This window comes from Neophocaena asiaeorientalis, unplaced genomic scaffold (genome assembly GCF_003031525.2).
Source record: "Neophocaena asiaeorientalis asiaeorientalis breed wild unplaced genomic scaffold, Neophocaena_asiaeorientalis_V1.1 scaffold185, whole genome shotgun sequence".
NCBI lineage: Eukaryota > Metazoa > Chordata > Mammalia > Artiodactyla > Phocoenidae > Neophocaena > Neophocaena asiaeorientalis.
In genome coordinates this window covers 886,620-905,398 of record NW_020171809.1, presented here as the reverse complement: position 1 = coordinate 905,398, position 18,779 = coordinate 886,620, and the positions used below count along the sequence as shown (strand labels likewise).

Sequence of the window (18,779 nt, the reverse complement as noted above, 5' to 3'; positions counted from 1 at the left end):
TAGGGAAGGAGGGGGTGGGTAGTGAGAGAGAAAATTGGAGGGGCAGCACACAGCAGTCCGCGAGTGGCTGAAGCAGCATGGTGCCATCAACTCCCCATCCATGCTGGGCCCCCACCGGGCTGCCTTCTAGGCATCTGGTCTACCAGCCGATGGTGCCATCAACTCCCCGTCCATGCTGGGCCCCCCACCTGGCTGCCTTCTAGTCATCTGGTCTACCGGCCGACGGGCTCTGGTGCGAATGCTGCCGCCGGCGCCCAGCGGTCTCCTGCTTCCTTCTAGGAGGTGCGGGATGAGGTCCTCTGCTCTTGACTTGGGAGGGGATAGCCCGCAGGCCTCTGACCCCTGGACCCCTCAACTCCTAACCATTTCTGGTGCCCCTGTCTTGGCCTGGTTTGTCTCCTGCCCCATCTTCCTCCTCTGACTTCAACACCGTGTCATCACCACGATTGGGGCGTCGAGCCAGTTGGGTCTCCTTGTCCTGTATTACAACACAGTCTGGAAAAAACTGCCAGTGGCCGTTCCATTGCGCGAAAGCGTGGGCTGGTCCTCGTCTCTCCTGACCTGCACCGTCACGGAGCGCTGCCGGGCCTGATGCTGCCCTCGGGGGGCAGGAGTTGTCCTGGGAACCCCGAGTTCTGAGTCACGTGGAGCTGGGCTGGGGCCGCCACTCCTGACAGGACCACCCCGAGTTCTGAGTCATGTGGAGCTGGGCTGGGGCCGCCACTCCTGACGGGACCACCCTGAGTTCTGAGTCACGTGGAGCTGGGCTGGGGCCGCCACTCCTGATGGGACCACCCCAGGGTCTTCAGAGACTCAAGGGGGGGGTGTCCCAGTCTTCACCCTCCCCTGAGGTACCGTTTGTGATTTGTTGTCTGGGGTGGGTGATGGTTTCAGCCTCGCCCTTGGCCTTCCTGACAGGTGTCTCTGACCCCAGAGAGGGTGTTGGTCATTTGCACATGTGAATCCCAGTTACATGTTTGGAGACCAGGAAGTGACGCCATTGCCCGCTGGGAGCCGGTCCTGGCAAGATTCCACTGTCAACAGCCTCCTGTGTCCCACCCTGGCAGGGCCCGTGAGGATGTGCCAGAGGTCAGTGTCAACTCAGGACCTGAATGCCCACTGGTTCTCAAATGTCTGGACGTCCCCTCCCTCTCCCTGAGCGCAGCCAAGGAGTAGAGGGCCTAAGGGCCAGGTGGGTGGGAGCATCTGGGGGAATCTGTTGTGCACACTTGCTGTCGGGGGAGGGTCCTTCCTCTTGGAGCCCGGCTACCTCTGCAGTCAGTGGGCCCAGGCCTGGCTCTCTCTGCCCTGCAGCTGGAGCTTCTTCTTGAGTGACCAGAGGTGGCCTCACACCTGGCCCCCAGCCACCTGCCCTGTCACCCTGCTGTCCGTGTATCTCAAACCCCCGGATGGGACGAGACCACCACCTGTGCCACCAGAGGCAGGCCCCTGTCGCCAGGCGCAGTGGGTGATCCAGCTCCAAACCCCATGGTATCAACTCTTCTTGGACCTCAGAGGCGACACGAAAACAAGTTTGGGGTGCAGGATATTTATAAGGGAAGGAGGGGAGGTCTGACACGTGCATCCGGAGTCCCACATGGGGCTTAAATGCAGGGTGTTTACACCCCGCCCGGCTAGGTCTCCCTGGCAGGTTACCCCGTGGGTGTCCTTAGAAGAGGTAGCAGAGCTTCACGTGAGGACACAGAAGGCGGCCTTCTGTGAGCCAGGACGGGGGCTCCGCCAGGAACCAAATTGGCCAGTGCCTTGACCTTGGACTTCCAGCTTCGAGAACTGGGAGAAATCAATGTTTGTGGTTAAGCCTCCGAGCCTGCGGTGTTTTGTCCCGGCAGCGACCGAGACAGGCTGCTCCTGATTCTTGAGCCGTGGCCGCAGCCTTCCCTGGAGTGGACTTTCTCTCTAAGCCTCCACAGGGTGCGTGTGCTCTCTGCAGCCGCCACTGCCTTGAAGAGCTCGGTCCCGAGATCGGCTGGGGTGTGGAGGGGTGCCTCCAGACCCACACGTCCCTGCCCAGCCTCAAAGCCCTTCTGCAGTCGGCCAGCTCACCCGATGGCCCTGCCTGGACGACCAGTGTCACTGCCAGCCAGCTGTGTGCGGGACACCTCTCCCTCGGGCCAGCCTGGGGCTCCCTGCTCCACCGGGGCGGTCTGGGGAGGCCTCCGGGGGGCGCACTTGAGCTGGGCCACCGCGTCTGAACTCTTGTCAAACACTGATCCCCTTCCCTTTCCCGCTTGCTTCGCTTCGAGGCACTTCATTTACGTGAAAATAGAGAAAGCCAGTGCACTGTCTCACCCCGTGAGGGTTCAGACAGGGGCCTTGCGGAGCGCCACCCTTCCAAAGGGCCAACACCACTGGCCTCCCGCCCTGGGCAAGGCGCCAGGACTCCCAGAACCCCAGAAGGCGGGGGTGGGCCTTCCCGGGGCAGAGGGTGGGACGCTGCCGGCTTCTCCCCAGGAGCCCGTGGGGTGACTCACGGTTCCCCTCGGCCAGACACCCTCGCTGTGCCCGTCTGGGGAGAGTCCTGGTCCCTCGCTGGGTGAGGGCCCCGTCTGGGTCCCACAGCGGGGTCGTTTGAAGGCCAGGACTGCGGCCGCTGCAGATGGGAAGGTGCCCACCACCTGGGCTTCTAGGCCACAGCTGGCGCAGCGGGCGCCGGCCTTGTTTACTGAGCCAGAGGAAGCAGAGTCTGGGCACTGAGAGGCAGGGCGCCGTCGGGGGTGGCCTCCGTGCCCTAAGCACCAGGCCCCCGCCTGCCGTCAGCCCCAGGCTTGCGCCAGCTGTTACATCATCCCTTCACAGTGACCAGCCACCGGCCGAGCTGAAGGGGGCCCTGCGCCAGGCCAGCCTCAGGAGCCAGGCAGGCCCAGTTCCACTGCACACGGTCGCCTCGTAGCTGAGCCACCGCCAGCGCAGCTTGTGTCCTCTGGGCTCCAGTGTCCTCGCCGTCCGGGCTCTGGCCACACCGACATGGTGTCCTGTGTCTGCTCTCTGGCCCTCCGGTTTGCCCTGGACTCCCGGGTCTGGATGCGTCTGCTCGGGTGGGTCCGGCGCAGCCCAGGTCTGCCGACGAGGGGAGTGAAGGAAGGGGCCTGCTCCCGGGGGTCTTCCGGGGTCTGAGCCCGTCCAGCTGCGGTGGCCGTGCCCCCTCCCGCCCATGGTGGGACTCCTGATGCGTTAGAAACCTCGGGCCTTGTCTAATATCATGTCTGATGCTGGCCCCCAGGCCCAGTGCAGGATCCCCCGGGTTGAGGGGGACCGCAGAAGGCGGGGCCCCCGCAGGCTCTGGGACGGCCTGGGGCCCCAGGGGCGCCCACTGCTGCCTCAAGCCTCCACTATACTGACTGACACAGACTGGGACCCTACTCTGGGCCCACCTGGGCTCCACGGAACCCACACCAAGCTGAGTGCCCTGTGCTGAGCCCAGGGCTGTGTCTAGGGCCAGGCCCTGCCTGGGGTCCCTGTTCTGTGGACATGCCACTGGGGGCCTCCCTCCCATGTGCCGTGGCCCTGGATGGCCCAGAAGGGCGGGCCAGGGGCTGTGCAGGTGAGGACGCCTCCTTTCCCGGGCTTTCCCAGAAGACTTTGCCCTGAACCGTCTGCTTGAGTTTTGTGGTAAAATCACTTCCTGCTCCACGGGCAGCAGGCAGCGCCTCCTCGGTGGGAACCGAGTCCTACCCAGCCCTGAGCCTGGACCTTCTCTCTCGCCATCCTCCCTCCCTCCCTAGGCCTGGTCAGCTTGGGGGCGGCAGAGCTTCCAGGGTGAGTGTCGGGATCCTGGTGCTCTGAGAGCGATTGTCAGGGAGGGCGTCCGGCGGGGCAGGGTTCCCGAGCAGCAGGCAGGATGGGGCCGGAGTGAGCGGGCCTGGCTTTCAGATGCTCCAGGCCCTTCCTCTCTGTCTCTCTGTCTCTCTCTGCCCCTCTCCATTCCTAAGCAAGCCCTTTCTCTCTGTCTCTACCTCTCCGCCTCTGTCTGCCCCTCTCCATTCCTGCATATGCCTCGTTCGGTGTCCCGTTTACGCCTCTTGTAGCTTTACCTCCACTCCTAAGCAAGCCTCGTTCAGTGTCCCGTTTACGCCTCTTGCAGCGTTACTGAATTCTTTTCTTCCCTGACGTGTAACATTTAACGGAGCTTTTGCTGCCGTGTGAAGTGAAGGGAAAAGGCACTTTGCTCCTGGGGACACTGAGTTCTTATGACAACACGTGGCCCAGGACATGGTTGCTCCATCAGAGGAAGAGTCCTTTCTAGTTGAGAGGACAAGCTTTGGGGCAGGCTGGGCCCGCCCGTCCCAGGAGTGCTCGGCTCTGCGGCTCTGGGGCCCTATCTGTCTCCAGGGTTCTGGCCGCAGCCCGGGGGTGTCCAGTCTGTGCAGCGACCTTCAGGCCATTCCTTTCTGATCCCTGGCGAGTACAGGCTGCATCTGCCCAGACCGCACAGCCCCGAGTCCGGCCTGGGAGCCTGCTGACTCGGGGTCCCTGGGACCAGTGGCTGTGGAGGTTTAGTCAGGGGCACTCCTGTGCGCGATTTCCTAAGCCTCCCGCCTCCCACTCCGCTGCCCCGCCCCTTCCCCCCACCCCCACCCCGACACGCAGGGCCAGGGCCTCTCCTCAGCTGCCTGGGACTCCTGGTCCCTTCACGAATCACCCAGGAAGTGAGGCTGCAGGCTGAGGAGCCAGCACTGGCTCGGGCTGGGCTGGGGCTGCGCCATCCGGGGCCAGGCCAGGTCCCCTGCAGGTTCCGGGGCCTGGGCAGATGTGATGCCGGGGTGCCGGGGCATACGTGTGCATGTCTGTGGGCTCAGCCCTCATCCCCCAAGCCCCATGGACGGGACCGCCGGCATCTGCGATCCCTGTCCACCATCTTGCTCCCCCAGTCCCTTCATTCTGAAGCCCCTCTGTGAGCACATGCAGCTCGCTCCAGGCATGCAGGCTCCTCAGGTTGGACTGTCTGCACACAGGTCACCCAGAGAGTCATGACAATGAGGTGATAGGTGACGCATGGGGGTGGCGGTGGGGCTGGGTGGTCTTCGACCAGCCTGGGGTCAGCCAGGTGCAGGGCAGGGGCTGGCGGAAGAACCGGGCACCCTCAGAGAATGGAAAGAAGCTCTCTGTGCCTGCAGCGCGGGGAGTGGGCTTGGGGAACGAGGCAAGAGCTGAGGCTGGAGAAGCGTGTGAGGGTTCCGAGGCCGTTCCAGGAGCTGGGGTCTCACGTCTTGGGCAGTGGGAGCCGTGGCAGTTTCACGCAGGGCCCCATGTGTGCCTGCTTGACGTCTGTCTCTGGCTGGAGTCTCAGGAACGACTGGGGGGAGGGGACCAACCAGAAGGCTGCTGCCTTCTTGCAAGCGAGACAGGAGGGTGTTCCGGTGGGCGGGGGCCGGACGGGGGCGCTGAGGGGAGAGGGCAGTGCTGTGGTCTGCTTGGAAAGCAAAGCCCGCAGAGCGAGATGCTTGATGCTTCCTTAGTAGGTTTGGTTGTGCCGATGGAGGTGAGGAGAACTGGGTGGGACCTTCCGACCCACGAGCATGGTGTAGCTATCCATTTTTGACAGTTTAATTTCTCTCAGCGATATTTTGTGGTTTTGAGCATACCTGTTTTCCATTCCTAGTTTGCTGAGAGTTTCTGTCATAAATGGGTATTGAATTTTGTAAAATGATGTTTTTTGCACCTATTAAGAGGATTATGTTCTCCTTTATTTTATTAATATAGGGAATTATATTGATGGATATTCTAATGTTAAAATAAACCTTACAATCCTGGGATACTTGTGCATGGTGGATTATTTGTTTTCTATACTGCTGGATTCAATCAGCTAAAAATATTTTATTAAGGATTTTCGTGTCTATGTTCATACATGATGTTAATCTGTAGTTTTCTTGTAATACCATCTTTGTCTAGTTTTGCTATGAGGGTAAAGCTTGTCTTTGAAAATGTGTTGGGAAGTGTTCCTCCTTATTTATTTTCAGAAAGTGTAAGATTAGCATTATTTCATCCTTAAATGTTTGATAGAATTCACCAGTGACATCATCTGGGTCAGGAGTTTTCTTTGTGGAAAGGTTTTTAATTATAAATTCAACAACTTTAATAGATGCAGGCTATTCAAATTTTATATTTCTTCTACAAATTTTGGCAAGTGGTGACTTTCAAGGAATTTGTGAATTTCAACTGAGTTGTGAAATGTCTCCTCATAAAGTTATTATAAGTTTCCTTTATTATTGTTCTAATGTCTGTAGGGTCTAAATGATGTGTCCTCCTTCATTCTTGATATTAGTAATTTATGGATTTTTTTTGAATTTTTAAATTTTATTTTATTTACTTTTTTATACAGCAGGTTCTTATTAGTTATCCATTTTATACCCATCAGTGTGTACATGTCAATCCCAATCTCCCAATTCACCCCACCATCACCCCGCCGCCACTTTCCCCCCTTGGTGTCCATACGTTTGTTCTCTACATGTGTGTCTCAATTTCTGCCCTGCAAACTGGTTCATCTGTACCATTTTTCTAGCTTCCACATATATACGTTGATATACGATATTTGCTTTTCTCTTTCTGACTTAACTCGTCTCAACAAATGACCCAATTGCATTCCTTTTTATGGCTGAGTAATCTTCCATTGTATGTATGGTGCCAGGGAGTACTTCCCAGAACTTCTGCTGCCAGTGTCCTTGTCCTCATGGTGACCCACAGCCACCCACCGCCTCTGCAGGAGACCCTCCAACACTAGAAGGTAGGTCTGGTTCAGTCTCCCTTGGGGTCACTTCCCCTGGGTCCTTCCCCTGGGTCCCGATGTGCACACTCCTTTGTGTGTGCCCTCCAAGAGTGGAGTCTCTGTTTCCCCCAGTCCTGTCAGAGTCCTGCAATCAAATCCCACTAGACTTCAAAGTCTGATTCTCTAGGAATTCCTCCTCCCATTGCCCTAGCCCTAGGTTTGGAAGCCTGACATGGGGCTCAGAACCTTCACTCTAGTGGGTGGACTTCTGTGGTATAAGTGTTCTCCAGTTTGTGAGTCAACCAACCAGAAGTTATAGGATTCGATTTTATTGGATTGCACCCCTACTACCTTCTCATTGCGGCTTCTCCTTTGTCTTTGGATGTGGGGTATCTTTTTTGGGTGAGTTCCAGTGTCTTCCTGTCAATGACTGTTCAGCAGTTAGTTGTGATTCTGGTTTTTTCACAAGAGAGAGTAAGAGCACGTCCTTCTCCTCTGCCATCTTGATTCAGGCTCCAATACATAATCTTGTATTACGTGTGTTTTACAAAATGAGGATAAAGAGGAACACAGAGATCATCTGGCCACAGCTAGTAAGTAGCAAGTGCTGGGATTTAAAGTCAGTCTGTTTGTATCCAGTCTGAGTTCCATTGCCTCCAGCTGATCAAGGAGTGAATGATCCTTTGTCTGGATTTTTTTTTTCTTGATCAGTTTAGCCAGAGGTTTACCAGCTTCATTGATCTTTTCAAAGAACCAACTTCCATTTTATTGATTTTTCTCTGTTGTTATTTTTCTATTATATTACTTTTACCTTTTCTTATTTCCTTTCTTCTACTTACTTGGGTTTAGTTTGTTGTTGTTGTTTCATAGCTTCCCAAAGTGAAATCTTAGATGAATGATTTTAGGCCTTTTCTCTTTCCCAGTATCAGCACTTAAAGCTACAAGTTTTTCTCTAAACACTGCATTAGCTTTATCTCACAAATATTGATAAGTTGTGTTTTCATATCAATTAGTTCAAAATACTTTCTGATTTCCCTTTGATTACCTATTTAACCTTGAGTTTGTTATACTTATGTTGCTTAATTTCCAAATATTTGGGCATTCTTTAGATAGCTTATATCTTTTGCTACTGATTTCTCATTTAGTTGTGTTGTATTTGAAGAACATATTCTATATGATTTAAATCCTCTTAATTGTTTTGAGACTTGCTTTCTGGCCCAGTATATAGCCTATTTTGGAGACTATTCATGTGTACTTGAAAAGAATGGTTATTCTGCTCTTGTTGGGTATGCTGCTCTGTGGACATCAGTGTGGGCAAGTCGATTGATGTTCAAGTCTACTATATCCTTAATAATTTTTTTCTCAGTTACTGAGAGAGGAGTGTCAAAATAACCTATCATAAGTGTGGATTTGTCTACTCATTCTTCTGAGTTGATCCTTTTATCAATATGAAGTGTCACCTTTTTAGCTCCAGTAAGAGTCCCTCAATACAGCCATCCCAAATTTCTTATGATTGGTGTTTTCATTTTACATCTTCTTCCATTCCTTCACTTTGCTTTCATTTTTTGCTTTTAATCTATCTGTTTGTTTAAAGTGTATATCATTTAGAGAGTGTATTGTCACTTCTTGCATTTTTAATCAGTTTGATAATCTTTGCCTTTTAATTGGAGTGTTTAGACCAGTTATATTTAATGTGATTATTGATATGGTTGGGCTAGATCTACCATCTTGCTATTGTTTTCTATTTATCTCATCTATTCTTTGTCTCTTTTCTTCCCACTTTTGGATTAATTGAGTACTTTGTTTCATATTCCATTTATGTCCTCTGTTGGTTTATTTATTATGCCTCCCTGTTTTATCTTTTCAATGATTGCTATTGTGCTTACAATCTGCATACTTAACTTATCAATGACTGATTAGATGTAGGAGGGAGGGGAAATTTGTGTGTTAAGAATGACACTCAAATATCTGGCCTGGGCAACAAGAGGGATCATTCTCTGAGATGGGGAACTTTGAAGGAAGATTACAGCATGGGGGTATGATGAAGGGGCTTGATGATGTGGTCAGTTCTGGTCAAGTTACGCTTAAAGTGCTTGTTATATGTCCAAGAGAAGATGCCTTGTGGACAGTCCACGTGTGGTCCAGAGGTCTGGGCTGGAGCTGGCAGAGCGGTCAGGGGATAGGGGTGATTCTTGAATCAACAGGACTGGGTGAATCTGTATGGAGAGTGTGTGATGGGGCGAGAAAGGGCCCAGGACCAAACCCCAAGTTAGGGACCCACATGGAGAACAACAGGGATGTGAGAGGAGAAGCCAGAGAGGAAAGAGCAAAATAAGGCGAGTGCACCACTGCCTCAGAGCCAGAAGGGCAGTGGCCCAGCAGTTAGCCTGTGCCCTGGGTCCTGCAGCCAGATCCAGACAGCATGCAAGGGGGCCTCAGAGGCCGAGGGCTTCCCCCTTACCTGTGCACAGGTACCTGGTGTGCATTAGACCTAGTTAACGTTTCATTAAAACATTTTAAAAGTAAAGAACTAGGGATAGTTCATCTCTGCCCAGTGCTGCTGGGAGATGGAACAAGGTGGTCTGCCAGGGCCTGCTGGGTCTACGACATGGCAGCCAGAGGGCCCCCTCAGGGAGGATGCCTCTATGTGCTGACCATGGTGGGTCCCAAATCCCAGTGGCGGAGCAAGGAGGGGTTGGGAGAAGCAGACACTGTGCGCGCAGACATCTTTTGGGAGAACGTGTGGGCCTGAGGTACTGTACTGCCGTCTAGCCAGGCTCTGCAGAGGGCTGGGCCCCCAGGGGAGGCAAGCAGTCAGCCAGACCCAGGCCAGGCTTCTCCAGGGGGGGAAGTGCAGCGGGGGGAGCGTCGCAGCACCATGGCCGACAAGGGGCCCATCCTCTCGGCCGGCTCGCACGCCCCACCCCTCTACTGGCCGCTTATCTAAACAGGAGCAGCCCCAGCAGCTTTCCACAGCCCTGCAGTCTGACCAATCTGCCCCAGTACTGACTTCCTGGAAGTGCAGCCCCACCACATGGGGCTGTGCAGACTGACTCTGACCTCAAGCAGGAGACCAGCTGCTTGGCTCAGGGGCTGCCAGAGGGCACTCAGCAGATAGTGGGGGGAAACGAACAGCTGGTAGATGGGGTGGCAGGCCTGCTGCAAGGGGCCCAGGACGGGCAGGTGGGGGAGGTAAGGGCAGAGGTTGGAGGCCCAGGTGAGGGTGAACAGGTGCGAGGGTAGGGCCCATGAATCCGCCCCGAACTGCTGTGGTGTGTGTGCACGCACATACACGTGTGTGTGTATACATATGTGTGTATGCGTGTATCCGTGCCTGTGCCTGCGTCTGTGTCTGTGTACACGCACGTGTATGTACATGCATGTGTATATACATACCTGTGCATAGGTGGGCGGGGTGCTTGTTAAGTTGGGCTCGCCCCAGACAGACTGGCTGAAAGCAGCCTGAGCTAAAGGCCGGCTGCCCTTAGGGGAGGGGGGAAGGGGGAAACCCCTCATAGAGAGACAGGAGCCTTTCAAGGGAGACGCGCCCCCTCCTGCTCTGAATCCAGCTGCTGACTTTAAGGCAAGGATGATGTGTGCTGGGCACACACTTGGGTTGCTCTCTGCCCATTGGACTCCCCAGCCCGAGGTCGCCGCCGGGAGCAGGGCCTGGGAGCTGCTGTTAGGCAGTGGGGGCCCCTGCAGGGGACTGGCCACCTGGTGAGGAAGGAGGGCGGAGAGTGGGCAGGGGATGCCTGGGTGGGGTGGCGCGGGCCAGGATGGCCATCTCTGCTGGGAAGGGAAGCCCGAGACCAGGTGGGGTGCTGGCGCTGGAGGGCCGCCCGGGGACGTGGAGTCCCAGGGGGGGCTGTCAGGGGGCCAGCAGCTGCCTTCCAGGCAGAGAAACCCCAGGCAGAGAAAGGGGAAGGAGACCCTGGAGCAGGCAGGAACCTGCGGTTGGAGCAGCGCCATGGCCCACCCACCGACCCTGCGGGAGGGGTCCCGGGGTTCAGGGCAGGTGACGGAGCGGGCGGCCTGGGAGCCACCCCAGAGGAGGCCTGATGGGCCGTCAGGCGCCCCTGCCCTCAGCCAGCTGGGAGAGGACTGGACATCCCTGGCTTGGCCTCTGTTGGGCACCAAGGGGTCCCAGGGTGAAGGGAGCACGGGGGTAGGAAGGGGATGCAGAGCATAGGAGGGCAGAGGCGGGGTCTGTCTAGGGGCACCAGGGGTTTACGAGGGGGACTGGGTGGGGGAGCTTGCAGTGAGAGAGTAGCGGCGCCGGGACGGCCGGACGCCAGGGATGCCCGCCCCAGGGCACCAGAGTGCGTGCCCTGGACCCATGGCCTCTGTCCGCCGGGCCCCTGGCCTGTGCGGCGGTCACAGACAGAGGGACATTCCAGAGCCTGGAGAGCATCTGCAGCGCTGGCCGTCTGGCCCGAGGACCACAGGCTCCGCCCCGGATGTGCCTGCTCGTTCCTGGAAACAGGGCAGCCATCCCTGGGCCACTCAGAGCCGGCCCCCCGTGGGCTCCCTGGCCGGGTGGGGAGCGGGTGGCAGTGGAGGCCAGAGGCCGAGGGCGGGCAGGCGGCATGGCCGCCACGTCCTCCCTGGTGTTTCCAAGCCCAGTGCTCTCCCTCTCTGGCTGCGTCCCACTGACTCCACCGTTTGAGGGGGAAACACGAGCTCGTGCGGGTGACACAGTGGGCGTCCAAAGGTGGCCCGTGGGAGCTGGCCTCCCTGTCCCCTGTCTGCAGCACAGCCAGGCCCTGAGGGCGGCTGCCGGGGCTCTGGCACCCCCTGCCCTCCTGCCCACACCCTTTCCCGCTCAGCCACATTTGCTGAGTGGGTGAACAAATGAGCGAATGGGGGGGCAGGGTGAGCAGGGCGGGTCACAGAGGCCACGTAGCGGCTTTGTGGAAGGACAGAGGTGGCAGCCGCAGGGGCAGGGGCTGGAGGCCTTCCGCGGGAGGGCCCCTGCTGGCCGTGGTGGCATCTGCCGCTGAGCCAGGCGGGGCTGGCGGGCAGGAGGTGGGGTCTAGGAGGGAGGCGGGTGGCTTTCCCCACCCCTCAACCCACTCCTGTGGTGCCGTCCCCTCTCCGCCCGGCCAGCGGGCAATGCACGGAGATGAGTCATGGGTTGTGCCCGAGGCCCGGCGCTGGCGGCCGGGTGAGCGCCAGGCTTGGCACAGAGCAAGTCTTGGGTTGAGGGCACCTTGGGCCGAAGAGCTGGACTCGGGCAGGCAGCCCCTCCCGTTCCACGTGCCCTTGCTGACCGGCCACCTCATCTGCCCACCTAATGCAGACCCTTCCCCAGCCATGCACCTGTGTCTCTATTTTTATAAACTTTTTATTACGGGAAGCTCAACTATATATCAAGGTAGGGAGTCTAGTACAGAGAACCCCAGGTCTCCTGCCCCATGAGGATCAACTCCCCGGCTCCTGTCCAATTCCAGCCACTGTGTCACCCCAGCCAGTGACACTTGAGTGCGCTTCCAGCAGACAGGAGGCCAGCCAAGGTGCCATGAAGGCGCCCGAGGACAGAGGGCTGATTCCTGGCCTCGTCCCCTTGCTGGCCGATTCCCAACGTCCAGTCACAGAAGGATGCCTTCCCCAGGTGGCTCTCCCCAGGTGGCGGGCAGTTGGGCCTGCGAGGCCCCATCTGGCCGTGCCTCTGGTCTGTACCGCCGGGTCCCCTGAGGGGCTGTGAGGCTGTGGGCAGAGCCGGGGGCCTGGGCTCATCCATTGCCCCTGAGAGAGAGAAAGAGAGAGAGAGACCGACCAACCTGCAGGGAGACAAAGGGAGTGAGGCTGGGAAGAGCCTGGCCGGGGGGTGGGGGGCAGACCCAGCAGAGAAGGGCTCCTAGAAGCCGGCGGCTGCTGGGTGAGGGGACGGGGGGACGGTGCCGGAGAGGAGGGGGCGAGGGGGCAGCCCAGACCGGAAGGGTCTGTCCCCTGCCTCTCCCGGCCTTCCTCTGGGGAGCTGAGGCTGGTCTGGTGGCTCAGGGGGGACCCAGGGCCCAGGGCCTGCGGGGGAGAAGCAACCCGCCCAGTGCGAACAGGGCTGGCAGCGGTTCAGGGTGCGGGGGGAGTGTTGAGCGGGAGCTCGAGTGGCTGACGTGAGGACCCGGGACAAGGCTGAAGGGACTGCGAGGAAGAGCGGGCGGCCCAGGGCAGGGCTGCCGGCCAGCGGGAGGAGGGCAAGGGGGATCCTCTTCCTCCCCCGAGCCGTGTCCCCATCGCCCGCAGTTTCCTGAGGGGTGTGCCCCCATCCTCCTCCACTCCCCGCATGGCGTCCTGCAGTCACCCCCGCCTTGCCCCACTACGGCGGCAGCAGGGGCAGCCTGACAGGGCCCCCAGGCTGGCTTTTGGCCAAACCAGCGGGAGGCGGGAGGGATGTTTCCCAGGCCTGGTTTCCGAGAAGAGGGGAACAGAAAGTGCCCGCAGTGACAGAAGTCCACGCCTCCTCTCTCAGCTTCGCAGGGATGCCAGGCCCAAGGCTGAGCCCAGGGCCCACGGGCCCACGGGTCCACGCCATCCCGGCCAGGCGCCTGGGCCAGGGTGAGGCAAGTGAGGCCTCGGCCTCGGCACATCTACGAGGCCCCGCAGGAGTCAGTAATCAAGATAAACTGTCCTTCGGTGCGATATTTCAATACATCAGAGATAATGCAGAATCCACGAGAACGGAGAGTCAGCTGTACTGGATTAAAGGCAGGGTGGTGGGACCGGTGACCAGCCTCCACGGCCCCGTCAGGCTCTGGAGGTGCCAGCTGCGCGGGGTCCCCCTCCGCCTGCGCCAACGGCCACATCTCCCTGCGGGCAGTCCAGCTGCCCCGTCCGCCCAGCTGTGCTGGGGATCGTGCGAGAGAGGTTGTGGCTCATCTCCAGCCTTCTGTCCCGATGCCGAGGCAGGCATCGCGCTTCCATCTTCCAGGAAGCCCCTCCCCCTCTCCTCTCCTCCCACCTCCCAGGTCCAGATCCAGGGCCTCCTCCTTCAAGAAGCCTCCAGGTCCTGACCTGCCCTCTGTGAAGCCTCGCGATATGACTGCACGCTGCCCCCGTGCTGGGTACGCCCACCTGGCCCATGGCCCCCCGCCCCCGCCCCCCGCCAGCCATGTCCAGCACGTTTGCCCACGCGTGGGGCGGCGAGGGTGGGCACAGAAGAGGGGCAGACCGTAGTGTAGAGTGAGGTCGGAGTGGACACAGAGTGTATGTAGCCTGGGGAGGACAGCCTGGGTGGGTCAAGGCCCTTGGCCAGGGGCCACACTGCCCGGCTCAGGACACCCCACCTGGGTGTCCTCAGGGTCCTTCGTCCTCTTTCTCGGCCAGGGTCCTGAATCCCCCACTCTCAGGGCTTTGTCCCCTCCTTGACCCTGACGGCAGGGGCCTCGCTGCCACCCGAGGTGAGGAAGCTGGGGCCCCGGAAGCAGTGAGGTTCCCGGTGGCGGTGCGGTAGGGGCCCTGGGCCACGTCCAGAGCCTACGCTGGAGTGACTCCGCCTCCGGGGGGCACTTCCCTCGAAGGGAGGCTCACCTAGATAGGGTAGTGATGCATATCTCCCAGCTGCAGCTGTTGCCAGCAGCCTTTTTGTCTCAAACCCCAAACATTCGGAGGGGTGGGGGGCCGGGAGGAAGGGGCAGGAGAGACCCTCCTTCAGACATGCGCCTGGACCGCCACCACCCACGGGCCTGCCACGTGGGCTCCCTAGCAGGTGCAAAGCCGGAGAGGAGGGTGCTGGGACGAGGCGCGGGGGGCTCTGTCTGAGCCTGAGCACCGAGGCTCTGGGGGCTCCACGGTGGGTGCCAGCAGCGGGGCCCTTCCCAGTCCTTCTCTGGGGAGGGTCCTTTATGGTTTTGAGACCAGCCGGCAGTGAGAATGGGCCAGGCCTCTCGGAGCCCCGGGGATCCAGTGGGACTTGAGGAAAGGACCCGGCCCTCCCCTGAGCAGCCCCAGCTCCTTCCACTGGGAGGGAGCTAGCCGAAGGGCCAGTAGAGGGAAGGGCCGTGGGGCAGGGAGGTGGGGAGAGACGCTCCATCCCACTCCAGGCCGACAGGGTTCTGAGCCTGCGGCCACTCCTGTTTACAGCGCCCCGCTATGGGCCAAGAATCTGCTTGTTCCTTGGCGCTGGCCACCCGGTTGGATTCTCCGGTTGGGGCCCCTGCTGACCGGTGAACGGGATTTGTTGAGGCCCTACTATGCGCGAGAGTGGGTGGGGTCCCAGAACAAGGACACAGTAGACATTCAGGGGAAGCCCTGTGGAGGACGCCAGGCAGGGTGGGGGTCTAGGGAGGGGCCGGGGGAGGAGGCGGGGGAGACTGGGGGTCGGGGGACGGGCAGAGAGCAGGCAAGGCAAGGGAGGAGCCCACGGCAGGACCCTCAGGCCTGGGTCTGGAGGGTGGAGCCCGGGCCCTCCTCGGGCCTCTGGGCAGGGTCTCTGCAGGCTTAGGAGGCCTGGGCCAGCCACTCCCCTTCTTGGGCCTCAGGTTCCGCCTGTGGAGATGGGCAGGGCTGGGGTCGGAGCTCTCCCAGCCCCTGGCAGTCTGTGCAGAGAGAGGTGCTGAGGCCAGGTGCTGCGGGACCCAAGCGGAGGACTGCGTAGCCCGGAGGTGGGCTCTGCAGGGGGCGGGGGTAGCCCTTTGAGCAGGGTGTCCCAGCCCTGAGCTCAGAGTGGGGAGAAGAGAACGCCCTGGGAGGGCCTGGCGGAGTGGGGGAGGAGAACACTCTAGACCAGGGGAAGGGACGGTCTGGAAAGAAGGCCCCTCAGGAGGTGGGTGTGACGAGGTGCAGCTGGTGGAGGGGAGGGACGAGCCTGCGGCTGGAGCAGAGCTGCAGGAAGCTCCCGTGTGTCCGCGGTCACCCCGTCAGCGTCAGCGTGGGTGTGGTGCGTGCGAAGGTGCAGGGCCTTCCCGCCAGCGTGCCGGGGTGGGGTGCAGGCACCGACCGCAGCCACGGGGCTCAGCCCTGGGAAAGGCTCAGCGCCATCCAGAGAGGCCAGAGACGATGGGAGAGAGGATGCCTCCGCGCCGCCGGGTGGTCTGGACTCGCTAGCTCGGGCTGTCTCCAGAGCGGGTGCTGTCTTAGCAAGCACACCGCTCCTCTGGAGGTGTTGACACAGGCGGCCCCTTGCACCCCACTTCCTCTCCCAGAAACTTCCCCAGGCAGCCCTGGGGTCGGGCTGGTGCAGGTGGTGGGGAGCCATGTCACCCCAACTGTGCTGTCATCAGCCTGCCCACCGCCTGCCGGCTTGAAGGAGGCGTACAGTCAGGGGGACCGGCTCACCTCAGCCCTGCTTCCCCACCACCCCCTACAGGTAGCACCTGCGTAGGCTTCGGGGGCTCAGTGCCAGCAGGCCAGTGCCCCTGGGGCCAGGGGTCTCAGAGCGGAATGAGGGCTGGGATGGGGTCTCAGCAGGTGGGGGCTGGCATGGGGGTCTCAGCAGGTGGGGGCTGGCATGGGGGTCTCAGCAGGTGGGGGCTGGGATAGGGTTTTGCACCTCAGCAGAGTGTCCTGATGGGGGAGATCCGCGGGAGGTGATGGTCTAGAAAGGGGGCATGAGCGTGGACAGCAGTGCAGAGGAACTTAGGGTGTCTCCCAGGGCCTGGACTGCCACCTCATTCAAGTCTCTGAAATGTATCCGTGGGTTGAGACAAGCATCTGAAGCTGGAAGAGGAGGTATCTGAGTGGGGTTTTCCTAGCACAGTGAGCGCTGCTTTGTGAAACTCATCCTGGATCCTGGGCTATTTCTAAAGTGGGGTCCCAGCTCCAGAGGTCGCTATGGTGCCCAGGCAACAGGGGTCTGTGCCCACTCTCTGCCCCAGATCCCATTCAGGGAGTCTGCGGGGTTCCTTGGGGGGCCAGCAGGGAGGGCTGGCGGGAGGCTTGGACCTCCCAAACATGACCAGACTCATCTCCAGGTGACAGCAAAGGTATTTCAGCGCATAATCAGAGGGTGACTTCCCACGTCTTGCAGGGGAAGCCGACTGATCTCACTGTCACCCCTGGAGCAGGAAGCGACACCTCTGAGGTCCTCCTACCCCTCGGGCCAGGCTCCCCCAGCAGGAACTGGCAGAGGGCCCCTGACAGCCAAGCACCCTGAGCACCGGCCGTGCTGCAAGGGGCCGTAGCCGCCGCGGGGCCATGGCTGCACAGTGTCTGTTGGAGGTGACAGGTCTGTACATCCAAGCAGGAGGCCAGCTGGGGCCCCTGTTCTCCACAGAGGGCCCCACGCCCTCGCCTGGCACAGGCAGGGGCCTCAACTGGCTGCCATGCCTTCTGGGGACCCCATGCTATTTGAGCTGGACCTTGGGACTTGACTCCCCAAACTTTTTTCACCCTAAAGGACAGAGATGAGGTGCCACGAACAAGGCATTTCCTCAAAGTCTCGTGTGCACCTTGAGACTCTTGCAAAGTTGGTGTCCTTCTCCCTGACGGTTAGTTTGTTTTATTATAAAAGGGAAAATTGAAAGACTGCAGTTAGATTTTTTAACTTTCCTGCACAAAATATTGGGCCACACTGAGGCTACACTGAAAGTTATACGCCCCGGGGTGTGTGGACCGGGGCCCAGACCCTAGGCAGCCGTCTGAGTGGAGGGCATCAAGGGAGGGGACAGGCCTGCCTCCTCTTCTCCCGCCCAGGCAGTGCCCTGGGCTGTGGGTGATCCAGAAGAGACAGCAGCCATCCACTGGTGCGGCACCACTGGCCCGAGTAGTGAGGGGTAGGCCCTGGACCCAGCTCGGGTGGGGAGATGGCACGGAGGACCCCCTGTGGCAGCTGGGCCTGCAGAATCAGGGGACATTCCCGGTAGGCTCCGAGGGTTCTGGGCTGGGGGTGCCACACACAGCTGGCCTGGCTGCGGCCAGCAGGGCAGGCGGACAGGAAGGGAGGATCCCAGCAGTTGTTCCAGTGGGTTCCGGGGTCTGAGGAGACTGCCTGCATGGGTCTGGGGGTCACAGAACCTGTGCAGAGTGGCGTGTCGCTCAGAACAGGGAGAGAACAAGCAGAACCCTGCAAAGACGAGGAGAGAAGCTCCTTAGGGGCTGTAGAGATTTCACACACAGCGAAAGGGCCCATGGAAATGTAACTGCTGGCAAATATGCAATTATAATTCAGCAGAGATGGAATGGGGGCAACTGGTGGAAGACTTCTGCTCTGGCTACGGTCTGTGCTCCTGCCTCCCTAGTGGCCTGTGGCCTGGAGGCTCCCAGGGGGCCGTGGCTGAGGAAGTGGGCGCCCCCATGCCAGACACCAGTGAACCCGACACTGCAGCCGCAGGCTCTGGAATACTCTTCCCTTCCTGTGTGGGGAGGGGGCCGGTGGAGCAGAACACACCAACCTGGCTGCGGGCCCTCCCCTGAGTGGACTGAACCCCCTTCCCTACCTCACCTAAAGGTCAGCGAGCCCCCAACAGGGCCTGTGCCCATGGGGGAAGGAAGGCCACTCCCGCCCCACCCCTCCAGGCCCTTCCAGCCAGAGAAACAAAGGTGGGGGGATGGGAGGGGGTCTGGTGGGCGTGCGCCACTCACTCATGTGTGCTCCGTGGTCCTGCACGTTTGACACCAGCACCCCCGGGTGCTGACCGGCTCAGGGTGAAGCCAGAGCCTGACCTTTGCACCATCTGCCCCGGCCCTGAATGTCAGAGCGCTGACCCCGCCCACCTCCACCCTGGTGAGCTGATCCCAGCAGCCCCAGGCTGTGTCACGGAGCACGCACGGAGCACGTCCAGGGGAGCGAGAGGCACGGAGGGTGAGGCCACGTGCATGCTTCTGATGACAGGGTGTACGACGCCCAGGGCCACCCTAAGGTCGGCTCTGAGCCACGGGTCTGCACCCGGAGGAGCAGGGCTGCCCTCATGGCCCTGGCTGTAGGGAGCTCAAGGGGACTCCTGACCCCAGGGTGGCCTCAGGCCAATCTAAGTGGGACCTCAGGGCAGAGAGCTGGGGAGGGTCTCGGAGGGAGGGAGGGAGGGAGGCTGGCGCCTGGGGTGGCCCCAGCCACTGTGCCCTCAGGAAGAGGATAAAGCACAGGGAGGAGGGAGGAGGGAGGGAAGGAGGGAGGAGG

At 59.7% G+C, this 18,779-nt stretch overlaps 2 protein-coding genes across 13 annotated transcripts in view; both read left to right on the top strand.

Moving 5' to 3' along the window:
- CAPN10 (calpain 10) overlaps window positions 1–1,456 on the top strand; it is a 13,778-nt gene extending 12,322 nt beyond the window's left edge. For all 3 annotated transcript variants that reach the window (XM_024762181.1, XM_024762025.1, XM_024761954.1), the window contains 2 exons: window positions 919–1,089; window positions 1,315–1,456. In XM_024762181.1, the coding sequence (XP_024617949.1) occupies window positions 919–1,089; window positions 1,315–1,335 (192 nt within the window). In that variant the 3' untranslated portion in view covers window positions 1,336–1,456. The remainder of the gene's footprint in view (window positions 1–918; window positions 1,090–1,314) is intronic.
- A 2,186-nt stretch (window positions 1,457–3,642) lies between these two features.
- Window positions 3,643–18,779, top strand: part of GPR35 (G protein-coupled receptor 35) — a 17,190-nt gene continuing 2,053 nt past the window's right edge. The window contains exons 1-2 of one of the 10 annotated variants that reach the window (XM_024762995.1): window positions 6,727–6,742; window positions 16,692–18,464. Coding sequence is in view for 2 of the 10 variants with exons in the window: in XM_024763215.1 (XP_024618983.1) it covers window positions 13,622–13,788 (167 nt within the window). In the remaining 8 variants the exon portion in view is untranslated. Of the gene's footprint in view, window positions 3,778–6,680; window positions 6,743–12,701; window positions 13,789–14,412; window positions 14,433–14,498; window positions 14,517–15,057; window positions 16,032–16,199; window positions 18,465–18,779 lie in introns of those variants that run through there. The other 9 variants (XM_024762918.1, XM_024762623.1, XM_024762782.1 and 6 more) reach the window with 9 other exon arrangements.